Raw genomic sequence first — 23,572 nt, 5'->3', positions numbered from 1 at the left:
CAAAGTCCCCAGTGTACCAGGGATTTATGAGTACTTGGCCTCTTGTACCCTGGGGATCCTGACATAGTGTCCATCCAGGTCAGCCCACTTGCTGTACAGATTATAAGACCAGGAGTATGTAAGAGAAAGACACGTACATGTGGCAAATATAAATGCAGACTCATTTTAGAACAAGAGAATAATTAAAATGGTGGCAAGTCAAATCTAGAACTTCCTGAAATGCTTATTATTTAAGAAATACAAGTACAACCCTGACCAATGAAATAAAAACTGGTGCATGAGCATTAGAAATTATTTGTTCTTCCCTGATCTAGAAATATTTCATATTTGGATTAACTGGTTTAGGCCTAATATGGTCTGACAAATCACAGAGTACACAGCAACATGACCCCACAACTGAGCTGCCTCAAATAAACCCCAATGGTATTTCTGCCATGGTCAGTGCCACTGGGCTGGCTCCTTACCTTTCACCACGTCAGCTACATTACAAGTGGGATCGATACTCCCTATATGTTTCGGATGAGCGGGGTTAGTGTCACCACCAAACAGAAGGGCTAAATCAACACAAAAGAGAAGGAAAGGGATTAATACACGGCAAGCTGATATGGTCAAGCACAGAAATAAGTTTCCGTCACAATGATCCTCTTAGAATCATTTTGGCACCCACAATGACTTGGAGTAATGCAATACAGCTGATTGGGGGGGGGATACATCAGGGAAAAGGGGGAAGGGATGTACTTTAAGTCCCATCAGTCATGGGTAGTAGATCCTATAGCAGCAGGGCATGTCAGGGGCCCAATCCTTTCTTCTTCTGCCGATGATAACTAGATCAAGACACTTCCATGCTTGGCCAGTTACCTCCCTGGGGGCTCAACCCTTGCAGCCATTTATTGCATCACTAAATATTTCCAACATGCAGCGTGGGCCATTTGCGAGGGAGCCTGACTGGCAGCACTGCCTGTGATGCCTCCATCACAGAGGATCTTTTTCAATTCTGTGTACACAAACAGTATTTGTGCAAATAGTTTTAGAAAAATATTCCATTTTACTCTACGCAATAGCTACAGAGTTTTATTCCCCAATAAAAGCCTAAAGAAGCTGAAAGGAATAAAAGCGACACAAGCCAACATTTTATAGGTATACTTTATATTAAATCAATCAAAACTTGGGAATAACTTAGACTCCACAAAAGGAGAATAAATACCTAAACAAAATAGGAATGACTTGAGATTATGAAAAATGGTAAATACTGGTGTGTGCCAGTACATAAAGTTCAAACTTACTAAAAATAGGGAAAAGAGAAATGCGTGAGTTTGACCAACAATAAAACATATGCATTACTGATGTGAACTCAAATATGCTTTGATAAGGAAACTGCCACTATCTAGTAAACTAGCTGGCTTGGATTTAGTTTTTTTTCTATAAATTGTCATACATGTTTCTAAAAATATATATAAATATGTTCTTTGGTTTTGTTTTTTTAAGACAGGGTTTCCCTGTGTATTGACATGGCTCTTTTGAAACTTACTCTCTAGACCTAGGGCTCGCCTGTCTCTTGCCACTCGAGTACTCAGATTAAGATATGTGCTGCCACTGCCTGGCTATAAGTACGTATTAATAGTTCTATAACATTTGCTTATCTAAATAAGTCAAATGAATTAAAAATGCTTTGTCCACTCTGATTTAGCAAGGATAACTCCAAATATGTGCATGCTTTTTCTTAGAATTAAGAAAATCAACCAAGGTGAAAGTACTGGAAATTAGTCAGGAAGTTTGTTGTGCCAAAGAATTTTAGATATTCTCCCTGACCCCACATCTATATTCTCCCTGACCCCACATCTATTACCATGGAGAGTATACTAAAACTCTCAGTGTGGCATCATGGACTAATTAAAAATCAAGAGTTTACCTATCACTGTGGAATAAAAGAAAAATACTCCCATACAAATTAAATTATTGAGAAATTAATGTGGCTACATTCAAGCCAGTCCCTTGACTCCATAGAAATGTAACAGCAGAGCCTTTGAAAGGCAGCCGGTGGCCCCACCTATAATATAAGCATCATAAATGCCTTCCAAGGACAACTTTGAATCAAGAATATTGACTAACAGATTTTTGTAATAGGAAGGATTCACTTAAGAAAAACTGAACTAGAAATGAAATTTCTACAGCCAAAAGTCTAAGTCAGTAAACTAAAAGTGAAGCAAAAGGAAGTTTTCAGAAAAATCAATATGGTTACCTATTCAAAACTAGACCCAAAACAACCCAACTTACTGTGCTGGTTAATAAGCATGCGGAAAGAAATGCGGTTGGTATAAAACCGATCCAGGAAATATTGAATGTTACTGCTAATGAATGGATCAAACCCGAACTTTTCCTTGTACTCAATCACGCCTTGGGCCATTGTAGGAACAACATCATTGTGTCTGTTTCTGATATTTATCAAAACGTGGAGAAAGCTGTGTGGGAAGGAAATACAATATGGTTAAGTTCATATTCCATGGGCTGGAACCCACCCCCCCACCTCTGTCTAGTTACCTGCTGGTACTCTATAAGTAGAAACATTCCTCTCACTAGATAGTAAAAGGAAGTAACCATAAATGCTAAAACCTAGCCCAAGCTTTAAGCTTGAAATTTACAACTGAAATTAAGAGCTAGATGAAGTAAAAGGTTCTAGTAAAGTTTAAAAAACAAGTTCAAATACATTTTTAGGAATGTACTGACATTTGGGGGTTCTATAAATTTTTTTGACTAAAAAAATGTAAATCAGTAAGGAAATAATTGAACTGATTGGGCCAGAGGGCTAACAATTTAAACCATATATACCAATTTCAAGCCTTAAGCTCCAAGAGAATGAGAAATGTAAGAATAGTGAGGAGCTGATTGGGGAATGGTGAAGTGGTGAAGATCTGTAGCCACATATAAGCCAGGTCTGGCAGCTCATCTTTATAACCCCGGAGCCAGGGGAGTAGACATCGGTGGATCCCAGGGGACTGCTGGTTAGCCAGTCTGGTCAAAACAGCAAGTTCCCTGCTTAGTGAGAGAGCCTATCTGAAAAAATCAGGTGAGAGTGATCCAGGAAAATACCCGGTGTCAACCTCTGACTTCTACATGAAAATGCACACACACGCATCCACATCCACATCAATGCACACAGTACAGACACATGTACACATAAGCCATTTAAACCATACACAAGGGGCAGGGAGAAAAAAATAAACCATACACAAAAATTAATTTCTTTTTAAAAATGTAAAAATGTTAAGAGTGAAATCACAGAAATAATAAAAGAAAATCAGCTGAATTAAGTATATAACTTTGGGATAAAGGACGCTGTTCTCAGCTTATTACCAAGGACAGAAACACACAATGAAAAGAAACAAAGAACATAACTGCAGAATTGCAGAAGCCTACATTATGAGTAAAAGAAGAAATCAAAGTCCATATACTTAGTTAAGATGAACATCCTATTGGAAAACTAGGAAAAGGATCTTAGTGGGAAAAATCTATGAAAAAGCATGCACAGTGCCAATCAATTTACCAGCACAAAAGCAAAGTAAAACATTCTTTATTAGAATGGCAAATAACAACCAGTGAAGGCTGTGTGTGGGCGCTGAATGGAACATTTTCTCAGGGCAATTTAACCAAATACATCTGAAGTCCAAAGAAGATAATTCCACTTCTAAGATCAACACTAGGGAAACAACTGGACAAGGTAAATAGCTGTTTTTAAAAACTGCTTTTCACACACGTATACTCATATACACAGAGAATTGGGGGGGGGGTGCGAGAAAGAGAAAACAAATGCTGTTTTTAGAGCAATTTGTGCCAGCAAGATGATTTGGTGCATAAACGCACATGCTGTGTGAGCTTGCTGACCAGAGTTTGGATCCCTGGAACCCGGTACATGGAAGGCAAAGACCAGCACCCAAGGCTGTCATCTGATCTCCTCATCCACGACATGACACACACATATTCTCAGATACAAATACCTATGCAATGTATCATATTCGCATACACATGAGAAGGTATTAAAAACTACAAAGCAGGATAAAACCCAACATTAGTGGGTCAAATGGTGTGACCTATCTGTAGAAGAATTAATAGTATAGGTAAATGCCAGGTGGTGGTGGCACATGCCTTTAATCCCAGCACTCAGGAGGCAGAGGCAGGTAGTTCTGAGTTTGAGGCCAGCCTGGTTTACAGAGTGAGTTCCAAGAGACCCAGGGCTACACAGAAACCCTGTATTGAAATCAAACAAGGCAATTTGCGTGTGTGTGTTTGTGTGTGTGTGTGTGTGTGTGTGTGTGTGTGTGTGTGTGTGTGTGTGTGTGTGTGTACTGACAGCTACATGCTACACAATAACATTTTCATGAAATACTGCACACAATAGTGTCCCCAAAAGATTATGTCACTTGGTAATGTCGTAGTCCTCTTATGTCTCTGTGAGGAACTCTACAGTGTTCACATCAACAATGTTTCCTCATGAAGCATTTCTCTAAAGTATCTGTCATTGAATGATCCATGACTGTATTATGAAACTATTGGCTCTATTAAGAACTATATTGTAAACAATTATAAAATTGCTGAGCAGTGGTGGACACCTTTAAATCCCAGCACTTGGGAGGCAGAGGCAAATGGATCTTTGTGAGTTGGAGGCCAGCCTGGCTTACAGAGAGAGTTACAGGTCAGCGAGGACTTCATAGAGAACCCTTGTCTCAAAAAAACAAAAAGCTTCACACTTATACAATATGAATGCTTAGGGGAAAATAAAGGCACAAGAAAACCTTAGCTGAGGTTGTCTTCTAGTAATGAAAATCTGGAATAAGTTTCTTTTACTTATCTGAAGTCTTACTTTTCTCAATGAAAAATTTCTGTAACAAATATATTCATACAATGAAAGCAAAGACGAATAAACTCTGAAACTAGAAGTTCACAATTAGCCAGGCTTGGTGGCGCACACCTTTAACTGCAGCCCTCAGGAAGCATAGGCAGGCGGATCTCTAAGAGTGCAAAGCCAGCCTGATCCACAGGTGAAACCCTGTCTTCAAAACAAAACAAAAAAGTCCAAGCTCACAATTATTCACCAGAAATTTTACAATGGATAAATGTTCATGTACCTCTTCCCAATGTATTTATAAATTAAGTATTGGTCTGCCGCACACTGCATAGTTGAGCTGCATTTGTCGGGACTCCATAGAGAGCAATCTACCAAAAACCTTCTGTAAAAATCTGCAGTTTCTTACACTTCCTGCTTCTGTGGACTTGGGCAGATGATGTCAGCTGAGACAGGCACACGTACTGAGGCAAGACCCTTGGAGGCCCCGTGATGTTTGGAGGTTGTGTAAAAAGGACTCAATGGACAGCAATGGAGGCTGAGCTTGCTGAACAACACTTGTGGGCCTCCAGTTCGCTTCCCTGAGAGAGGCACAGCCAAGAACTCCTAGTGTTTCTGTCTATCCCTCCTGCTGAATTGAGTTGAAGCTGAAGCCTGGCTGTCTCTGCTAGGTCGTGTCACCACTGTTGCTAACCAGACTCTACCGAACTGGCTTGTTGGTATTTCTATAAGGTGTTTGCCAGTGGATCAAGCTGCCGCTGCCTGCTGACCTGTGAACTGAACTGCCGATTTCCAGAAAACACAGATGGGGAGTTGTTCTAAAGAACCTTTCTAAGCAGGTCCACTTCCCCTGTATACATTCTTTCCCACTACCTCTAGTGGGTGTTGAGCTACAAGGGAGGTTAAAGCATTTAAGGACCATCATTAAAAAAGGGGCTTGGAAAAATTAAAGTTACAGACAGCAGTGGCTACTATCAAGGAAAAAACTATGAATGGCTCTAACCCAATGCTTGTACTTTTCGCATTCACAGATCCATTACATAAAATACCACTAAACCTGAGCATCTTTCTCCTGGCTGGAAGCAGCATTTTTGGCTGTACATGGTACACTGCAAGGAACCAGCATACTATGGAAAAGGAACAATGACTCAGGGGTCTAGCTCTGCTATGCAGTGTCACAGCCTTGAACACATTCTTCCATACCTCTGATGTCCATATTTCCTTATTTGTGAATTCACATGTCTGGGTTAAAACTCTCCAAGGTGTTTTGTGTGGTATAATGTTTCTCTAGTTCTCTTCACGAAGAACATCCAAGTCAAGTATTTGTCTTATGATTATGTGGATTAATCTATACTTACAATAAGAAAAAAGTCCTCAGCACAGTGGGACTACCATGAGTATTCATTGTGTATACTATGAACAGGAAGAAATTAGGGTAAAGGAGATAGTTTGTCTTGGGGGAAAAAACCCCTACTTACAGCTGGGGTTATGGTTTGCTGGGGAACAAAATTAGAAAACAGAAATATTTTCTGGTAACATGAGAATTCAGCAGTCTTTGTACACAATGACAGCAATAGAATTCAGATAGTTGTATATATTTAAAAAAACACTCTTTCACATTTCTCCAAAACAAAATCACTACAATCTTCTGAGCTCAACAGTAATACTTTGGAAAGTATTTTTAAGTTGATGGATTAGGTAGATAATTCATGTATATATGGAGGCCACTGCAATCTTAAAACTACCACTAGATGGAACATTCCCAACAATGCTTACATTAAGCTGCTGCCCAGTCCACCTTGACTACATATATTAACAACTGGGTCATGAAGTAGTAACTGAAGTTTCATTGTTCTTTGTGCCTTCTGCTAAATTCTTAAGTCAAGTTAAAAAAAAAACATCAATGTTATTACCCACAAGAAAATGAAAACTTTTGTCTGAATTCTAGTTATTTGTGTTCTCAAATGTGTGTGTAGTATATGCGGGAGTATTCGTGTTAGAATGTGCATACACAAACGTACACGCACACATGAGGATGCCAGGTTAGTATCAGCTGTCTTCCTCATCTACTCTCTACCTCATTTATCAAAACAGGGTCTCTCATTTGAATCTAGAGCTTGCTCGGGTCCTTTAGCTAGGCGGCTTCTCTGAGGATCCCCAGTGTGACTCCCAAGCGCTCACTAGGATTACGGGCAGGATGTCACGCACGCCCAGTGCTCACTTCACTATTGCAGATCCAAACTAAGGCCCGCATGCTTGTGCATGCAGGAAGCACTTTAACAACTGAGCCATCTCGTAGCCCTGAATTCTAATTCTTTAGTCTTAAAAACATGAGTTCATTTACTGAAATGTTCTCTTGCCGAGATACTTTTACTTTCAGGTAACTGGCATCATACTTACTTATCTAAAACGCGTGGATCTTCTGGGCTCTTGTTTTCATATTCTAAAAGTTCAAGGAAGCTCTGCATGTACCTAAAAAGGAAGAGTCAACACGTGAGCTACTCCTCTAACATCCTTTCCCTGATTACTCAGACTCTACCCCACTCCTAGTGCAGCTTACGGGCTTCAGGCTAATATGATTCCTCTAGAAAAATGTAGGCAGCCCCACCTTTCTCTAGGAGATCCCTTCTCTCTCATCAATAATTTCTCTTTTTTTTTTTCTGTTTTCTCTTTTTTTAAATCTTTATTAACTTGGGTATTCCTTATTTACATTTTGTTTATTATTCCCTTTCCCGGTTTCCGGGCCAACATCCCCCTAACCCTTCCCCCTCCTCTTCTATATGGGCTTCCCCTCCCCATCCTCCCCCCATTACCACCCTCCCCACAACAATCATGTTCACTGGGGGTTCAGTCTTGGCAGGACCAAGGGCTTCCCCTTCCACTGGTGCTCTTACTAGGCTATTCATTGCTACCTATGCGATTGGAGTTCAGGGTCAGTCCATGTATAGTCTTTGGGTAGTGGCTTAGTCCCTGGAAGCTCTGGTTGGTTGGCATTGTTGTTCATATGGGGTCTCAAGCCCCTTCAAGCTCTTTCAGTCCTTTCTAAGATTCCTTCAACGGGGGGTCCCATATTACTCTTTAATCCCACAGTCCATAGCTAAGACTATGAACCAAGTGCATCCCTGAATCCAGGCATTGACTGAGGAACAGGTCTAGGGCTTCAATTCAAGCTGAAAGAAATATACAGAAGACTTGCGGGAGGTTCTGAGAAACATACTGACTTCTCTGCTTTTGAACAATGTGTTACATAACTATGAAACCTGTAACTTCTACAGCCAGTCTGCCACCTGGAAGGAAGCTCACATGAAAACAAAGCCAACACTATCAAAACATGTAGCTCTGATAGCTCCACGTGTCTCCAATGCAAACCAATAGGAAGAACTCCAATGACTGGCCCTTCCAGTTGTAGCGGCCAGTTTCAGCTGAACGGTCTGTTATTACAAATGCATCCTAACACTCCAAGTCTTAATTTGATTACTCAAAAAGTACATAAATTTTTCTTGAAACAGGGTCTCATTAGATAGTCATGGCTGGCCTAGAACTCATTACGTGGACCAGGATTACCTTACACTCATAGAAATCTGTTACTAACTCCTGAATTCAGTAATTAAAGGCATACACCACCACATTTGGCGAAAAGAACAGAAAATTTTAAGAAGCACCCTGGTTTGATCCTGAAGCATACACTAAGAATACAAGAAGGCTCTTTCTTAGAGTAAAATTAACCTCATCAATATGTACTAGAGGAAATGTGTGTCAGAAAAAGATTCTAAATTGATCATGGTAGTTCTCAAAAATGGCCAATAGAAGAAAAAGGTTTATTATAAAATCCTTGAGTCTTAATAAGATGTGCCACCCATGAACAAGTTAGGTGGGCCTCCTGCCTGTTCTCAGAGGGGTAATCCTGTGAAGAGAAAAGTGAGAAATGCAGAAGAATCTAAGATCACACTAAGATTCATAGCATGCGAAGAAAGCAGGAAGACTACAGGGGCTGAGAGAACAGTGGAGTTGCTGTTTCCCATGTAGGAATACACAAATACATGGTCCTAAGCTGGATTCTTAATCAAAACGGAATTTTTTAAAAAGATTCAGGAACATTATTAAGACAATTAGTAAAATAATAACAAGCACTACCTATTAGGAAATATCACTATGTCAATGATAAACTTAGAAATGTGAAAATTATATCATGGTTTTCTAAGAATTACCCCCAGAGATTCGTGTTAAAGTTATTTGGATGCAAAGGAGCATAGTATCAACATCAATCCAAATGTTTCAGGAAAAGCAATGACTTTGTATATGATGTCAACCAATAAAAGGAACAATCTGAAGTATATCCAAACACTACAGATATTTATTAGGAAAGAGCCTTTCAATGAGAAAGCACATGCTACAGGAAGCCATGGCTATGTTCAAAAGGGCACCTCCTTGTAGATTCTGTCACTAAAATCTCTCCTGTGTCAACATGCTTCTTTTTCCACTCCCTTTTCCAGCTTTTCCTTTCTTTTCTAATGGTTCTTTGTTAAACAGGGACGTTGTTTTATTCATCTTGCTTCCTCTTTAATACCTAAGACAAGGTTAGTAATATATGATTAAAGAAAGAAAAAAATAGGTCCAAGGCAAGGGGACTCCTAGAGAAAAAATGATCACACCAGATATTTGAAATCAAGAACTATTGATCCTAATGATTAATACCAAGGGTAGAATGCAGTGGAGGATGAAGAGTTGCTGGCCAGATGGCCTTACAGAAGTAATTTTGTTGCACAAGTATGAACTTCTAGATCCAGAATCTTGTGCTAGTCACTAATAGGTAACCATGCAAAAAAAATTTTCCTTAGTAACTCCCTGGTGCTACCAATTCCATTTTGAGCCTGACAATGTTTACATTTCTTTCATGCACATGTATGTCATATTATATACACATACACATATATATTCATATTCTCTCTCCCCATTCAAGGTGGGAAAGAAAACACAAGCATGAATTATGAAAGAGCAAATATAGCCAAATGTTATTGGTGAAGCTAGATGAAGGTATATAGCAATTCTTTCCACTAGTCTTACAATTCTTAAGTGGGAAATTATTTTTTCAAAATAGAATGTGCATGAACAAAAAGAAATGGCACGCGTTTCTGAATAGAAGTAGACACGAACAATGGAGAGGATACAAAAGAAGGTTTAGCACAGCAATCAGAGTCTATACCTCACTTTGCCAGTGTATATGTATAATACGAAAAGAAGTTTGGTATTTACTCCTGGTTCCCGGTACAGTTGCTAAGTCTTCAACGTTCTAGAATGACAGGGGTATCTTTTGTTACTCATAAGAAGTACCTATTGCTCTCATTTGAGTTATTCTAATGCTGTCACTTAGGGTGGGGCTCTAGACAGTGTCAATGTGATCTGGATCAAACAATGAACAAGTGACTAGAGAGCTCAAAGTTTTAGTCTACTCCCCAACCTCTGTGGAGGCACGAGGCCTGAAAATGAAGGTCTATAAAAATTCCAGAATTAGGAGATGCTGAAGGCTTTGTACTGACCCACTGGAGGTACCAATGGAACACACTCAGAGAGGGTATGTATGCTACAAAGCCACACCAACACCTTGTCTGATAGATTTCTTACACTTTGCTCTTTCTGAGTTGGATCTTTTCCAATCCACCTAAATATAAACAAAACGCCTTCCAGAGCTCTGTGATCTACACTGGCGAATTATCAAACCTATGAAGAGGGTCATGGAAACTCAATGTGCAGCCAGTCAGTCAAAGGCATGGATAATCCAGGGCTTGCAGTTGGCATTGATGTCAGTGTTTGGGAAATGAACTCTTACATTGTGGGGTCTGTGCTGACTTCAGATACTTAGTATCGGGACTGAACAGAGTGGCTGAACACTCGGCTGGTGTCTGGAACGTCAGAGAACTGGAGAATGTTGGAAAACAGTTCAGGCAGTAATTTACTTCGGAGTTCCTGAAGTAACTGCTGCATAAGCGATGGAAACTGGTTAACTGCTACAACCTACTGGATCAAAAGACATGACTTTGCCAATCGAGGATCCTCAACATAGTGGTCCCTGACAGTGACTTGTATTATCTACAAATTTTCAATGATGGTCTTGAAGCAATAAAGAAGTCTCATGCAAACAAGAATTTGTTGTTCCTTCCTTCTAAAACAAGTTATGAATATCCAGAGAAGAGTGCAACTGTAATGTCAAATGTGTAGCCATTGTTTCTCTGATCTTTCCTGCAACCTACAGACTCTGCACCTCATAGGAGCTTCTTGTTGCTCTTCTGGAAAGTGGATTACACAGTGAACCTCTAAGACTATCTACAATTGTGGGTAGTAGAGGAAGTCCTGCGTGAATGTATGGTGTTGACAGGAGCATAGCCTTTTGAGGATGCCAATGCCTCAGACCCATTGGAATGGCAAAGCCATGCCCTGGTCCCTGTGTGGATGTTCATGGTGTGTACAGAAAATATCCACTCAAATTTCCTCCTCCTAGATACAGCCTGAGACTGTTTGCTTATAAAAACTCCCTACCTAAAACAGCCAAACTTGCCACCTTATTCACGTATATACCATAAACCTGCCTCCTTAATTCAGGTCTCATGTTGGTGCAAGTCGATCAGAATGTACAGCTCATATGACTCCAGCTTTTCTGTATGTGTGCTATCATTTCTTCATTCCCTGTTATCTGAGTTAGGTCAATCCCTAATTCATGCAAGGTTATTGCATAAAACAGTGCTTTTCACAAGAACATATTCTTGAGGAATAGCCATGGAATGTTCATTCTTTATCAGAAGCCAGGTCACCACAAACTCTCTGAATTTGAGTTAGTTTTCAAAAAAAAAAATATATATATATATATATATATATGTATATATATAATTGGATATTTTTTATTTACATTTCAAATGTTATTCCCTTTTCTGGTTTCCCATCCCCCTCCCCTTCTTCTAGGAGGGTGTTCCCGGACCCACATACCCACCCCTTCCCGTCTCCCCACCCTGACATTTCCCTACACTGGGGCATCGAGTCTTGGCAGGACCAAGGGCTTCTCCTCCCATTGGTGCCCAACAAGGCCATCCTCTGCTACATATGCAGCTGGAGCCATGGAATCCATGTGTACTCTTTGGGTAGTGGTTTAGTCCCTGGGAGCTCTGGTTAATTGGTACTGTTGTTCTTATGGGGTTGCAAACCCCTTCAGCTCCTTCAGTCCTTTTTCTAATTCCTCCAATAGGGACCCCATTCTCAGTTCAATGGTTTGCAGCTAGCATTCGCCTCTGTATTTGTCATGCTCTGGCTGAGCCTCTCAGGAAACAGCTATATCAGGCTCCTGTCAGCATGCACTTCTTGGCTTCATCAATATTATCTAGTTTTGGTGGCTGTACATATGGGCTGGATCCCCACTGAGTTAGTTTTCTTAAGCTGGTGATTTCTTAAGCTGGTGCTCTACACCAGTCAACTCCACCCACCCATCAAGGAACAGTACAAGACCACAGCCAGCATTTTCTGCTCCTTTTTTGTTCTCAACACTGTTTCTGCTTAGCAATATGTGTGCCACCTGGTCCTTACAGTCCTCCAGGTTTCTCCACATACTGCCACCAGGCTTTGTATAGCAGAGTAGACCAAACATGCAAATCCCTGTCTAAAAACATGCCACCTTTTCTTACAGCCTCCCACTCGGTGGTCTCACTGGGCGGGGGATCACAGACTCCACTCCGTTAGAGAATACACGCTTTACAATCAGAGCTATAACCCATTTAACTTTGCTTTAACTTAAGACCTTTCATAGAGCAGATGCAACACATTGTGGAGCTGATTATTTTTTCCATGTGAGGTTCCCCTATAAATGACTTGAAAGATCTTTAAAACAAAACTAAAAGAGGCAAGGTTGAGACTCACTAAAAAGTGGAAAAACATTTATCCAAAGTAGGGCAAATAAGCTAGGCACATAGCTCAATTTGGGGTGCTTGCCTCGCCTCTGTTGTCTAAGCCCTGCTTCAATCCCTAGGAACTGGTCATGGTAGCACACGTGTGTACTCCCAGCACTCAGGAGGCAAGAGGATCAGACTGCAAAGATCACCTAGGCTACAAATCGAATTCAAGGCTAGTCTGGGATACAAGAGACAATGCCTCAACTTCTTTTTTTAAATGAAAGTAGGTCCTCTGATACTAGTCACTGCAACGCCATTCCTTTATTTTATTCTCTAATTTTTTTCAATGTGCAATCATGTCTATAACAAGAAAAAAAATAAAAGATTAAGAAAGTGTCCTATGGTTCAAAATTCTTTCATTAAAAAATTTAAATAGTTAAAAGAAAAGCTTGTAAAAACCCAGCTATCCTGAATGCCTCATTCCCAGACAGAATGAATGTACACTTCTGTGCAAAATGCTTTCAGTGCTGAAATGTTCCAGCAATTTACTTTCAACTCTAACTCAAATCTAACTTATGGGCGGTTCAACTAAGTTATCCGCAAAAGATTAACCTCTCTCATGGTATTAGCCAGTCGCACAGGAAGCTCCTTGCGCAGAAACATGTATGAAGTTTTTTCACATGCATTATCCCTTCCTATTAAGAGATGAAAAAGTTCCATAAAATTAACATCTAGAGACATAAAATGCTCTCATGTTCACAGAATTACCACTGGTCAGGAAAAGAAAATTAAGTAATATAATGATGTCTAGTTAAATTTTCATTCTCTGAAATAGTAAGCTTAAGAAAACGGCTTAATTAGAAGAGAAAAAGAACATTTATTCTAAGGGGCAACTTTGAAAGCAGTTTTTTTTTTCTTAACCCAAAATAGGTACCTAGTATTGACCGGCCACAACATAAAAGTGACCTGGGATATAATTTGAGTTTGCTTTCAAATAAACACTGTGTGGAAATTGCCAAGTACAGAACAGTACAATGTGGAAATGCACTATTGCTCATAGTGGTTTTCTGGGAGGCGACATGACCCGTTCATTCTGTAAACATGCCTACTGTGTACCAACCATTTGTTAGGAGTTGTCTTCCAATGTAAAGAAACATATTGCTCTGCCATCCTGGAGGCAGAAGCTCTGATTCCAAACAAGTGGCTCTAAGCCACACAACTAGTATGTCTCAAAAAACAGACAAACAAACAAACAAACAAACAAACAGCTCACAATGTATTCCTAGAGAATGACCCACTGTGACAAGTCCAAGAAGGAAAAAATCTATCATAGAAGGTCAGTGAATTAAGGCAGGCATAGAAATTGGGAAGCACGTGAGCTGGTATGTGGAACAGCAGTAATTGACACTAGAATAATGGCTTCTAGAGCTTGGGGACAGTGGGGATGGGATGGGGTTTTATCAACAGCTCCTACCTAAGGTTAGAAGTTCTGGTGTAATGCTGTACAATATGGCTAACAACTCTATACCATATTTTTTAAAGATTTATTTATTATATATAAGTACACTGCAGCTGTCTTCCCACACACCAGAAGAGGGCACCAGACCTGATTACAGATGGTTGTGAGCCACCGTGTGGTTGCTGGGATTTGAACTCAGGACCTCTGGAAGAGCAGTCCGTGCTCTTAACCACTGAGCCATCTCTCCAGCCCTATACCATATTTTTTAAAAACCTAGAAGGAAATTGAAAGTTTGACACAGAGAAAGGACCAAACGTTTAACAAGACAAATATGTTTAATCTGATGTAAAATTATGAAACTATATTATGCACTGAACATTTTATACCACTCCATTATAATTAATATAAACAGATTAGGTGGTCACCTATCAGATTTTTTCCAAAGTAAAAGACAAGACATGGTTGAGGAAGTCTGGAGATGGGGTTGGGGATTTAGCTCAGTGGTAGAGCGCTTGCCTAGGAAGCGCAAGGCCCTGGGTTCGGTCCCCAGCTCCGGAAAAAAAAAAAAAAAAAAGCAAGTCTGGAGATGGGTGTGCATTCACATAAACAACAGGATGAGAGAAAATGCATCTAGATACCTAAGTGGAGACACCGGAGCCCCTTTCCCAACTGTTTTGTGGCCAGAACAGTTCCCTAAACCTACTACAATCATATGGCTGGGGATAGGTGTGAGATAAAGTATATGAGCTTTGGGGAGAGAAACACCCTCTGGACCTAAGTCAGCCATTGTGGGCTTATGAAACATTTGCTAAGGCTTACCACGCCTCTGAACTTTAGCTACCCTAATCTTTAAGGCAGGGGTCAAAGTAAAAGGCAACATGTATCCACTCAAAACCGAGGTCCTCCACTCAGTGATACTCATGGGTCTATCCTATCCCCCAGCCCTGGCTAGGCTTCCTTGATGCTCCGTACTCCCTGGAAGCTGCTCTGGACTGAGCCAAGACCAGACGAAAGGGAGGGAAGCAGTGCTTTCTAAACACCTCCCCTCCTCCGAACTCTCCTCTAAGTTTTCCCTGTATAAAAAAGACAGCAACTGAGCAGTTTACACACATGGTATTTTCTAATGCTTTCACCCACTTTCTGATTTCTCCCTTTCCTTTCTACAAAATAAAGCTTGGGAAGGTCATCTGTGGATCTTTTCTTCCTCACAAACCTGGACCCCATTTCCGTATTTAAACAAATTAGAATGAAACATTGCTCTCAAACCACTGTTTCCTTCATTCTACATGAGTATACTGACAGTCTTTGGTAGGTAAATCCCTAATGATTTTTTCACTTACCCTTAGCACTCTGATGCATATACACTAGTTCCCATGTAAGAAGGGAAGGGGTGTAATATTCCAGAAATGAACAGCCAACAGCTAGTTTACAGAGGTGATTTTGGTAGTTTTGCTTCAGAAATACATTGTTCCCATTGATCCATATAATTTTAATTTTATATGCACAAAGACACTGGTGTTGTCATAGTTAATTGTATTGGATCTACTATCTAAGTCAAAATATAAATCTGGATTCTTACAGAACAGAAGAAATACTCTAGATTCTGGTAAAAAAAATACACTGTCAAAAGCACTTGTTAAAGCAGAAAAGGTTGTCATTGTGGGCTAATGAAGATCAGCCTTCAATCAAACTGTACAAACAACTTTCTTTGAATAGCCCAATCATACCTCTATATCGACTTGCTTACAACAGTTTTAACAGAATCTTTGCATGCCATTTAGCAAAGTCTTCTGCCCTTGGTTTTGGTTTCCCTTAGTAATAATCCAAATTCTACTCCTCCTGGGTATCTAAACATTCTAGACAGTTTTCAGCAGGAGTCTAGCTGATCTAGTAAGAGACTCCCCATGCACTGATCCCTCTTAGTAATTTTCTGCCTGGGGGCCCTTCCACCAAGCACACACATACACTGCTCCTGAACTCTAAATCCCCACTTGTCCATGGTGCATTAAGAGCCGAGCTCAATCTCTCTCCCCTACTATATAATCTCGCTGCAGTGGTCACTCTCGAATAGAGTTCCCCTACCATCTGTCTTAGTTTTGCATTGCTGTGATAAAAATGGCATGACCAAAGCAACTTCTAAATGAAACCATTTAATTTGGGGCTTATGGTTTAAAAGGTTTTGAGTCTGTGACCATCACAGAAGTGAATATAGCAGCAGGCACACATGGCACTGGAATAGATGCTGATGTGATGTGGTATGCTACACAGACACAATATAGCTACAGTGAAATATATGAACATTTACATTAAGTCCAGTAAAGTCTACTATTTCAAGTCAGTTCAAATCAGAGTCTACCAAAGAATAAGTGGGGCACTAAAACTTAAAATTCTATTTTTAAAACATTTGGACTTCATGATTCAGATAAAAGTGTATGGCCCTACAGAACAGCAATAATGGATGAAGTCTGAATCTTCAGAGCTCACAGACTTCTTCAGTCTTCTCTATCTCATATATATTTCAACCATCTATATTTTAACCACCCATAAAATAAAAGCACCTTCTTCATAGAGGTTTAGTGGAGGCTGGTGTTTAACACTGAACATTGAATTGAAGCATTCCTTAATCTTAGAAGTAGAGCTCATTAAAGGACAACCAATAATGTCTGGTGATGACCAAGCGAGACAGTTCAAAAGCCATAGGGCAGCAACATGGAACTGTCTGCTACATACACCATCAGTCCTCAGAGCATGACTCTATTCTAGACTGGTGTGATCCTCAGCTCATTCGACAACTCTACATTACCTGAAAAACCACGAAGGTGTGTTCAGTGTCCCTAGCACTCACTAATTTAAAAGTCCTAGATGGTATGGTAGTCAACTCTGCACTATCTAGAAACCTCAACCTTTAGGCACAATCTAAGAGAACCAGTGTCAGAAACTATTTGACTCTGGTGGAACTGGATTATCAGACTGTTAAAAACTTACAGAGAGAAATTTGTCTTCCTATCCCCCATAGCAGCTTTCCCATCACCTTGCCTATTATAGCTGCTCAATGACTTTTTGGAAGATGCGATCATGCTTTCAAAGGTTTATATTTTTAATGCAGAATAGCTAAAAATTCCCAGGTTTTTTCCTCCTACATTCCAATTTAACTCCAAGAACAAATTCTTTGTACTTAGCTACCTTAATTATATGTCAGCTTAAACAGGAGCATAAGTCTTTTTAGTTAATTAGTCGACCTAAAAATAAATGTCTGATTTTTTACAACTTTTCTGTGGCTCTCTTCATATACATTAAAGATATTTTATACTGGATGTTGAATACTTAGCTTAAATCAAGGGGTTCTAGCAACCATTTTTATAATAAATGTATGAGAAACCCCTTGGTTTTTAATAACTGTCTGCTCAAAGGAGTGTCTTTCACAGGTCTTTTCCAGACATTGTTTCCAGTTCTTTGACTCCATTTCTCCCCCTCCTCCCCATACACTTGGCCTCTCTACATTCCCTAATTTGTATTTTCTATTTATGTACAACAGTATTCTACATTTCTCTATATGCTTTCTCCTATTTGAACCTGCCAGTTAAAAGTTTTCCTAATATCCATTTAGAAAGATAACAAAGGAAACGTGGGGAGGCTTGGAGAAATTGACTCAACAAACCTAAGTCCACTAAGTCCCACGAGCTTTAAACATGTTCCAGGGTTTGCTTTCTCCTGGTTTCATGCCCTTTGAGTCTCTTGTTCCGACGTTTCAATGCTGGGGATTTAAAGGTAGGATTGTGCCCTCCTCTCCTGCTCCATCTCTTTTTGTTTGTCTCTGTCCTGTCACTGGAAAGTTAGAGAATGCTATTCATGTGCAGAAAGTCCTATGGTTTGTCTGGTGTAGGATGGCTCCATATAGCTTTATATTTGCCAAGACATAGGAAAAATAGGCATAAAAATTAAAATTTTGGGGAGTCCTCTTGTGGAGGAACCAAGAAGTAACCAGAACTCTCTGTCTAGCCACCTGAGAGCAAGAGTTCCCAGACAAGATTTTTCCATAGTAGCTGGTGTCTTTAAGCCTGCTTTCAAATAATTTACAGGAGGGAGAAAAAAGTATTCTGATAATGAAATGGCCTGATGATGAACATTTTATAATTGAAGAAGAATGCTGAGGACTCTTCCATGATTTGTCTCGCTGTGAATAGAGTCGATGCCCCCGAAATATAATTTCCAGTGGATTCTTAAAGGCTATCTCCGCCTCCATCTTTCCACTGTAACACTTGGTGTGGGTTGGTTACAGAATAGCAGGGGGAGGGAAAAGTGAGTGAAAAGGGAGAACAACAAAGGGGAAAGGACTAGCGAGGCTGAACCCCAACAGAATGATCCTGCTCAACCACGAAAGGTTGTGTTTTCATAGCACTGTCTAGTAAATGTTGAAATTTACAATGTATTTTTCCCATTAACCATGTTAAATTGGATAAATTTTAACAGGATATAATTTTAGGGTAGCTCTTTGACCTGCTTTTATTCTCTAGTATTTATAAGACTTTAATCTTGGAATATGGTAACACACACTTGCAATCCAAGCACAGGAGGCAGGGGCCACGCTGATGAGCAAAATAAAATGGATGGCACCTGAGTAACAACAGCCTGAAGCTGTCTTCTGACCTCTGCACTTATGGACACACATGTATGCACAAGTACAGAACTACCAGATGACCTAGTAACCCTCTTCTGAATAATAAATAGTGGCAATAAGGCAACATGCTGCATCAGATACATCAGAGAGTATGAAGAAGTATGGATGCATACAGAATGTATACCAGAGAGCTGTGATCAGCTAGATTCTAGTGGTTCTCAGCCTTCCTAATGCTTTAATACAGTTCCTCATGTTGTGATGTCTCCCACTCATAAAATTATTTTTGTTGGCCTGCGCCCAGAGCTGACCCAGTGCCTCAGCTCTCTGTACCTAGATCCCGCTGGGAGAAAGTAGATCTCCAGTCATGCTGACAAACAGGCTTACAGGAGGGTCAAGCCACTGTCAGAGACAGCATGACCAGCTATCACCAAAGATAAGCAAATAATGAGAGGCAAGGGCGAGAACCTAAGAAACCGAAACCAAGGCCACTTGGCATCATCAGAACCCAGTTCCCCAACCACAGCAAGCCCTGGATACTCTAATACACCAGAAAAGCAAGATTCTGATTTAAAATCATATCTCATGATGATGTTAGAGGACTTTAAGGACATAAATAACTCCCTTAAAGAAATACAGGGGTGGCACATCCTGTCATCCAGAGGATGAGACCAGAGGGTTCCTAGTTCAAAGCCAGGTTGGTCTGCATCAGGTGACTAGAGCACAAACAAATTAAGTTTGAGATATGTTGCAGCCCAGGTTTCCTAATAGGGCAATTGTACGATGGCTATGACGAGGAGTATGGCTGCCCCATCCTAGATGAGGACAGGGTTGTGGACGAGTTAGAGCCTCAGATGACAGAGGGCGGCGTGATCGTTGATTACCACGGTTGTGATTTCTTTCCTGAACGCTGGTTCCATATAGTGTTCGTGTTGAGGACAGACAATGGTATATTGTACAAACGACTTGAAACAAGGGGTTATCACGAGAAGAAACTACAAGATAATATTCAGTGTGAGATTTTCCAAGTTCTCTATGAAGAAGCCATGGCATCTTACAAAGAAGAAATTGTGCATCAGCTGCCCAGTAACGAGCCAGAACAGCTAGAGGACAATATCAACCAAATCTCAAAGTGGATCGAGCAGTGGGTGAAGGCCACAACCCTTTAGCCAGAAGGCGGGCAGCTGGGCAGCCAGGCCACATGATCCACCTTTAGTCTCAGATCTTAGGAGGCAGCAACCCGGTCTGCACAGTGAGTTTAGGCAGCGAGGGCTGCACAGTAAGAGCTCTGTTTCATAGAAAGAAGACCTGGCTGATCACTCGGTCCCACAGTACAAATGCCTAAGGATGAGCAAGAAAAAACTTGGTTGTCTAGCTGCTGCCTAGTTTCTTTTCTCCATGAGAAAGCTTAAAACAATCTCAGATATGAATATAAACTATTAAAATTGCCTTCAAATTGAATTGATAATAAATCTGATTAATGGGTACATATCTCTTAAATTTAATCACTAGAATGTAGGTGATCGCTTAAAATAAAAATGGAAAATTAAAGATAAAAAAAAAAAAAGAAATACAGGACAACACAAGTAAACAAGTAGAAAGTCCTTAAAAAGAAACACAAAATTCCCTTAAAAAATTATAGGAAAGAAAACCACAACCAAACAGGTAAAAGGAATTGAACAAAACCATCCAGGATTTAAAAATAGAGAAGATAAAACAATAAAAGAAATCACCAGAGGAGGCAACCCTGGAGATAGAAAACCTAAAGGAAGAGATCAGGGAGTCATAGATCTGGCGAACATCACCAACAGAATACAAAGGTAGAAGAGAGAGAATCTCAGGGCAGAAGATATATAGAAAAAACATTGACACACAACAGTCAAGATAATATAAAAAACACAAAAGCTCTAACCCAAAACATCCAGAAATCCAGGACACAATGAGAAAAATCAAACATAAGGATAATAGGTATAAGAAGAAGGCTCCCCGGCTCAAAGGACCAAAAAATATCTTCAACAAAAATCATAGAAGAAAACTTCCCTAACCTAAAAAAAAGAATGACCATAAACATAAAAAAGAAGCCTACAGAACTCCAAATGGGTTGGACCAGAAAAAAGCTCCTCCAGACACATAATAGTCAAAACACCAAATGCATAAAACAAAGAATATTAAAAGCTGTAAGGGAAAAAGGTCAAGTAACATATAAAGGCAGACCTATCAGAATTTCACCAGACTTCTCAACAGAGACTGTGAAAGCCAGAAGATCCTAGGCAGATGTCGCACAAACCCTAAGAGAACACAAATGACAGCCCAAGTTACCATACAATATTGTGGATGCCAAGAAGTGCATGCTGACAGGATCCTGATATAGCTCTCTCCTGAGAGGCTCTGCCAGAACATGACAAATACAGAGGCAGATGCTCGCAGCCAACCATTGAACCTAGAATGGAGTCCCCATTGGAGGAGTGAGAGAAAGGATTGAAGGACCTGAAGGGGTTTGCAACCCCATAAGAACAACAATATCAACCAACCAGAGCTCCCAGGGACTAAACCACCATCCAACGAGTACACATGGACAGACCCATGGCTCCAGCTGCATATGTAGCAGGCGATGGCCTTTGTTGGGCAGCAATGTGGGGAGAAGCTCTTTGTCCTGCCAAGGCTGGACCCCCAATGTAGGGTATTGTTGGGGGTGGGGGGGAGGGGGGGGTGGTTGGGGAGGGGAACACCCTCATAGAAGAAGGGAGAGGGAATAGGATAGAGGTTTAGGGATGAGAAACTGGGGAAGGGGATAACATATGAAATGTAAATAAAAAATATCCAATAAAATTATCTTCATTGCCACCTCATAACTATAGTTCTTACCTCCTGAAGAATGTTATAATCACCCATTTAACTCAAAGTACCAGCACCCAGACACCTCTCTGAGAGACTGAATATTAAGTGGCTTAGGTGGGGGAACACTGTCAGCTCACAGGAACTCCCATGAACCATAAGCTGCATCTAATCACGTACAACTAAGTGAGGAAATGTAAATCAAAGACTTCCTCAGGTTCAAATGGCAGACATGGAGCATTCAAAATCATTCTGACTACCTACACATTTAGTCTTTATTTTCAGGTTTGTACATTTTTTCCCCAGCCCCGTAGAAGACTGACCACAGATACCTTCAAACTGCATGCCTCTTTTTTGTCCCCTTTCTCTATTAGATGATCCCAAATGGAGAGTATGAAAGCTGAACAAATTCATTAGGAAATTAGCTGTGCCGACAATGTGGAATGTGGTAATGTCTGACAAGGAGGGACCCGTGCATTGAAGTTCCTTTTTTCGATCATGTACTCCATTCTCAGCTATAAAGAGTAGTAGGATGAGCAGATAGGCAAACAGCTCTCCCCTGCATGTAAGTCTCTCTCCCGTTTTTCTCTAATTTGTAAAGTGGGTACAGATACTGAAACCACCGGTACTCCATGTTACTTAAGGTTGGGTAAGTATTCTCGTGTTAAGTGGCATCAACGAGTCTTTTCAACTGCGAAAGCCTAATTTCCTTCTAGAATAGTTCAGAAGACCCCAAACACGCATGCTGAGAAATTCTAGACATTACAATGTAAAAGAGCACTAGCCAACAAGTGATGTCAGAGGACAATTTCCAGAAATAGGGAATTCAGTGTGAAGGAAGCAGCCTCCTCCAGAAGGGGTTACTCCAAAAAAGTCTCTCCTTCAGCACACTATGTGACAAGTATAGGAATAGTAACAGAACAATGACCACTTCACTTGCTATTTAACTGGCAGAATTAGGGAAAATTAACCTGTGTAAAACCAGGTATCAAGAAATATCTGCTACCAATCTTAAGGAAACATTTGATACTACTAGAGCACATCCAAGAAAGAGTTCATACAGAGTGTGGTGGCACACCCCTTTAATCCCTACACTCACACAGGAGCGTGTGCGTGCTCATGTCTCCAATGTTATTAGAGAAAGATAGGTATGCCATAAAAGGCCCTATTGTTTTCTAATTCCATGTGGGACAGTACTAAACTTCATGGTATGGAGAAACATTGATTGAAGAACTGATCATTTATAGTGAGACTACTATACACTGACCTCCAAAGACATTACAGGTGCAAAGCAAATGCTATGGCTAAATCCCAGATCAACTCTAAGAATCAAAGTAAACTGTCACTGCCAGAACGTTGTTTAGGGAAATAAAGCACCACTGGGTTAGAACCAAAGTGTTCAATCGGAGAGAATATATCAATATTGACCTGTGTAACATAATTGCTTATTACAATTGTATGTCATTCATTATGGCAGAAGATACAATCTTGGAGAGAAGATGAACCAATGATCAGGAGCAGAGTTCTCAGAGATATGATGGCACACATCTATAATCCCAGCACTTGGGAGGCAAAGCCAGGCGGATCTCTCTAAGTTTAAGGCCAGTCTAGTCTACAAAATAAGTTCCATGATAGCGGGCCGTTACTGCAGAGAAACCGCAAACAAAGGAGATTTGAAGGATACCCAAAATGAGCCATGACCAAATTCTGTTCTGCCAGGAAAAGAAATGTAAAGGGGAATTAGCCCTTTCTGCCCTAAAAGCATATAAAAAGATACTTTAATGGTAGTTTCAGTGCCAACTTACATGACAAAGATAAAAAGCCTTCAAATACCAGGTGGCCCACCCATAGTCCATTGACATATACCGACATTCACGGTGAGTCGACATGTTCTTCACTAACTACCAACTACACATACAAAGGAATTTATGCAAGTGATTGAAATGCCAGATTTC

At 40.3% G+C, this 23,572-nt stretch overlaps 2 protein-coding genes across 2 annotated transcripts in view; one reads left to right on the top strand and one right to left on the bottom strand.

Moving 5' to 3' along the window:
• Window positions 1-23,572, bottom strand: part of Pdk3 (pyruvate dehydrogenase kinase 3) — a 67,522-nt gene that overhangs the window by 33,650 nt on the left and 10,300 nt on the right. The window contains 5 exon segments of the mRNA XM_032889613.1: window positions 465-554; window positions 2,275-2,459; window positions 7,238-7,309; window positions 8,393-8,401; window positions 13,271-13,403. Coding sequence (XP_032745504.1) covers window positions 465-554; window positions 2,275-2,459; window positions 7,238-7,309; window positions 8,393-8,401; window positions 13,271-13,403 — 489 coding nt within the window.
• On the top strand, window positions 17,857-19,951 carry LOC116888916 (adenylate kinase isoenzyme 6-like). Its single transcript, XM_032890166.1, has 2 exons — window positions 17,857-17,935; window positions 19,554-19,951. Exons 1-2 carry the CDS (start codon window positions 17,857-17,859, stop codon window positions 19,949-19,951), a joined length of 477 nt encoding a protein of 158 aa, XP_032746057.1.

The sequence above is a fragment of the Rattus rattus genome, chromosome X (assembly GCF_011064425.1).
Source record: "Rattus rattus isolate New Zealand chromosome X, Rrattus_CSIRO_v1, whole genome shotgun sequence".
NCBI lineage: Eukaryota > Metazoa > Chordata > Mammalia > Rodentia > Muridae > Rattus > Rattus rattus.
This window is presented reverse-complemented; position numbering and strand designations above follow the sequence as displayed.

What these genes read in the sequence shown, in the direction of transcription:
- LOC116888916 (XM_032890166.1), top strand. Translation starts at nt 17,857, where the DNA reads ATGTTCCAGGGTTTGCTTTCTCCTGGTTTCATGCCCTTTGAGTCTCTT. An exon ending in TCAATGCTGGGGATTTAAAG is followed by an intron (nt 17,936 to 19,553) that starts GTAGGATTGTGC and finishes GTTTCCTAATAG; the next exon opens with GGCAATTGTACGATGGCTAT.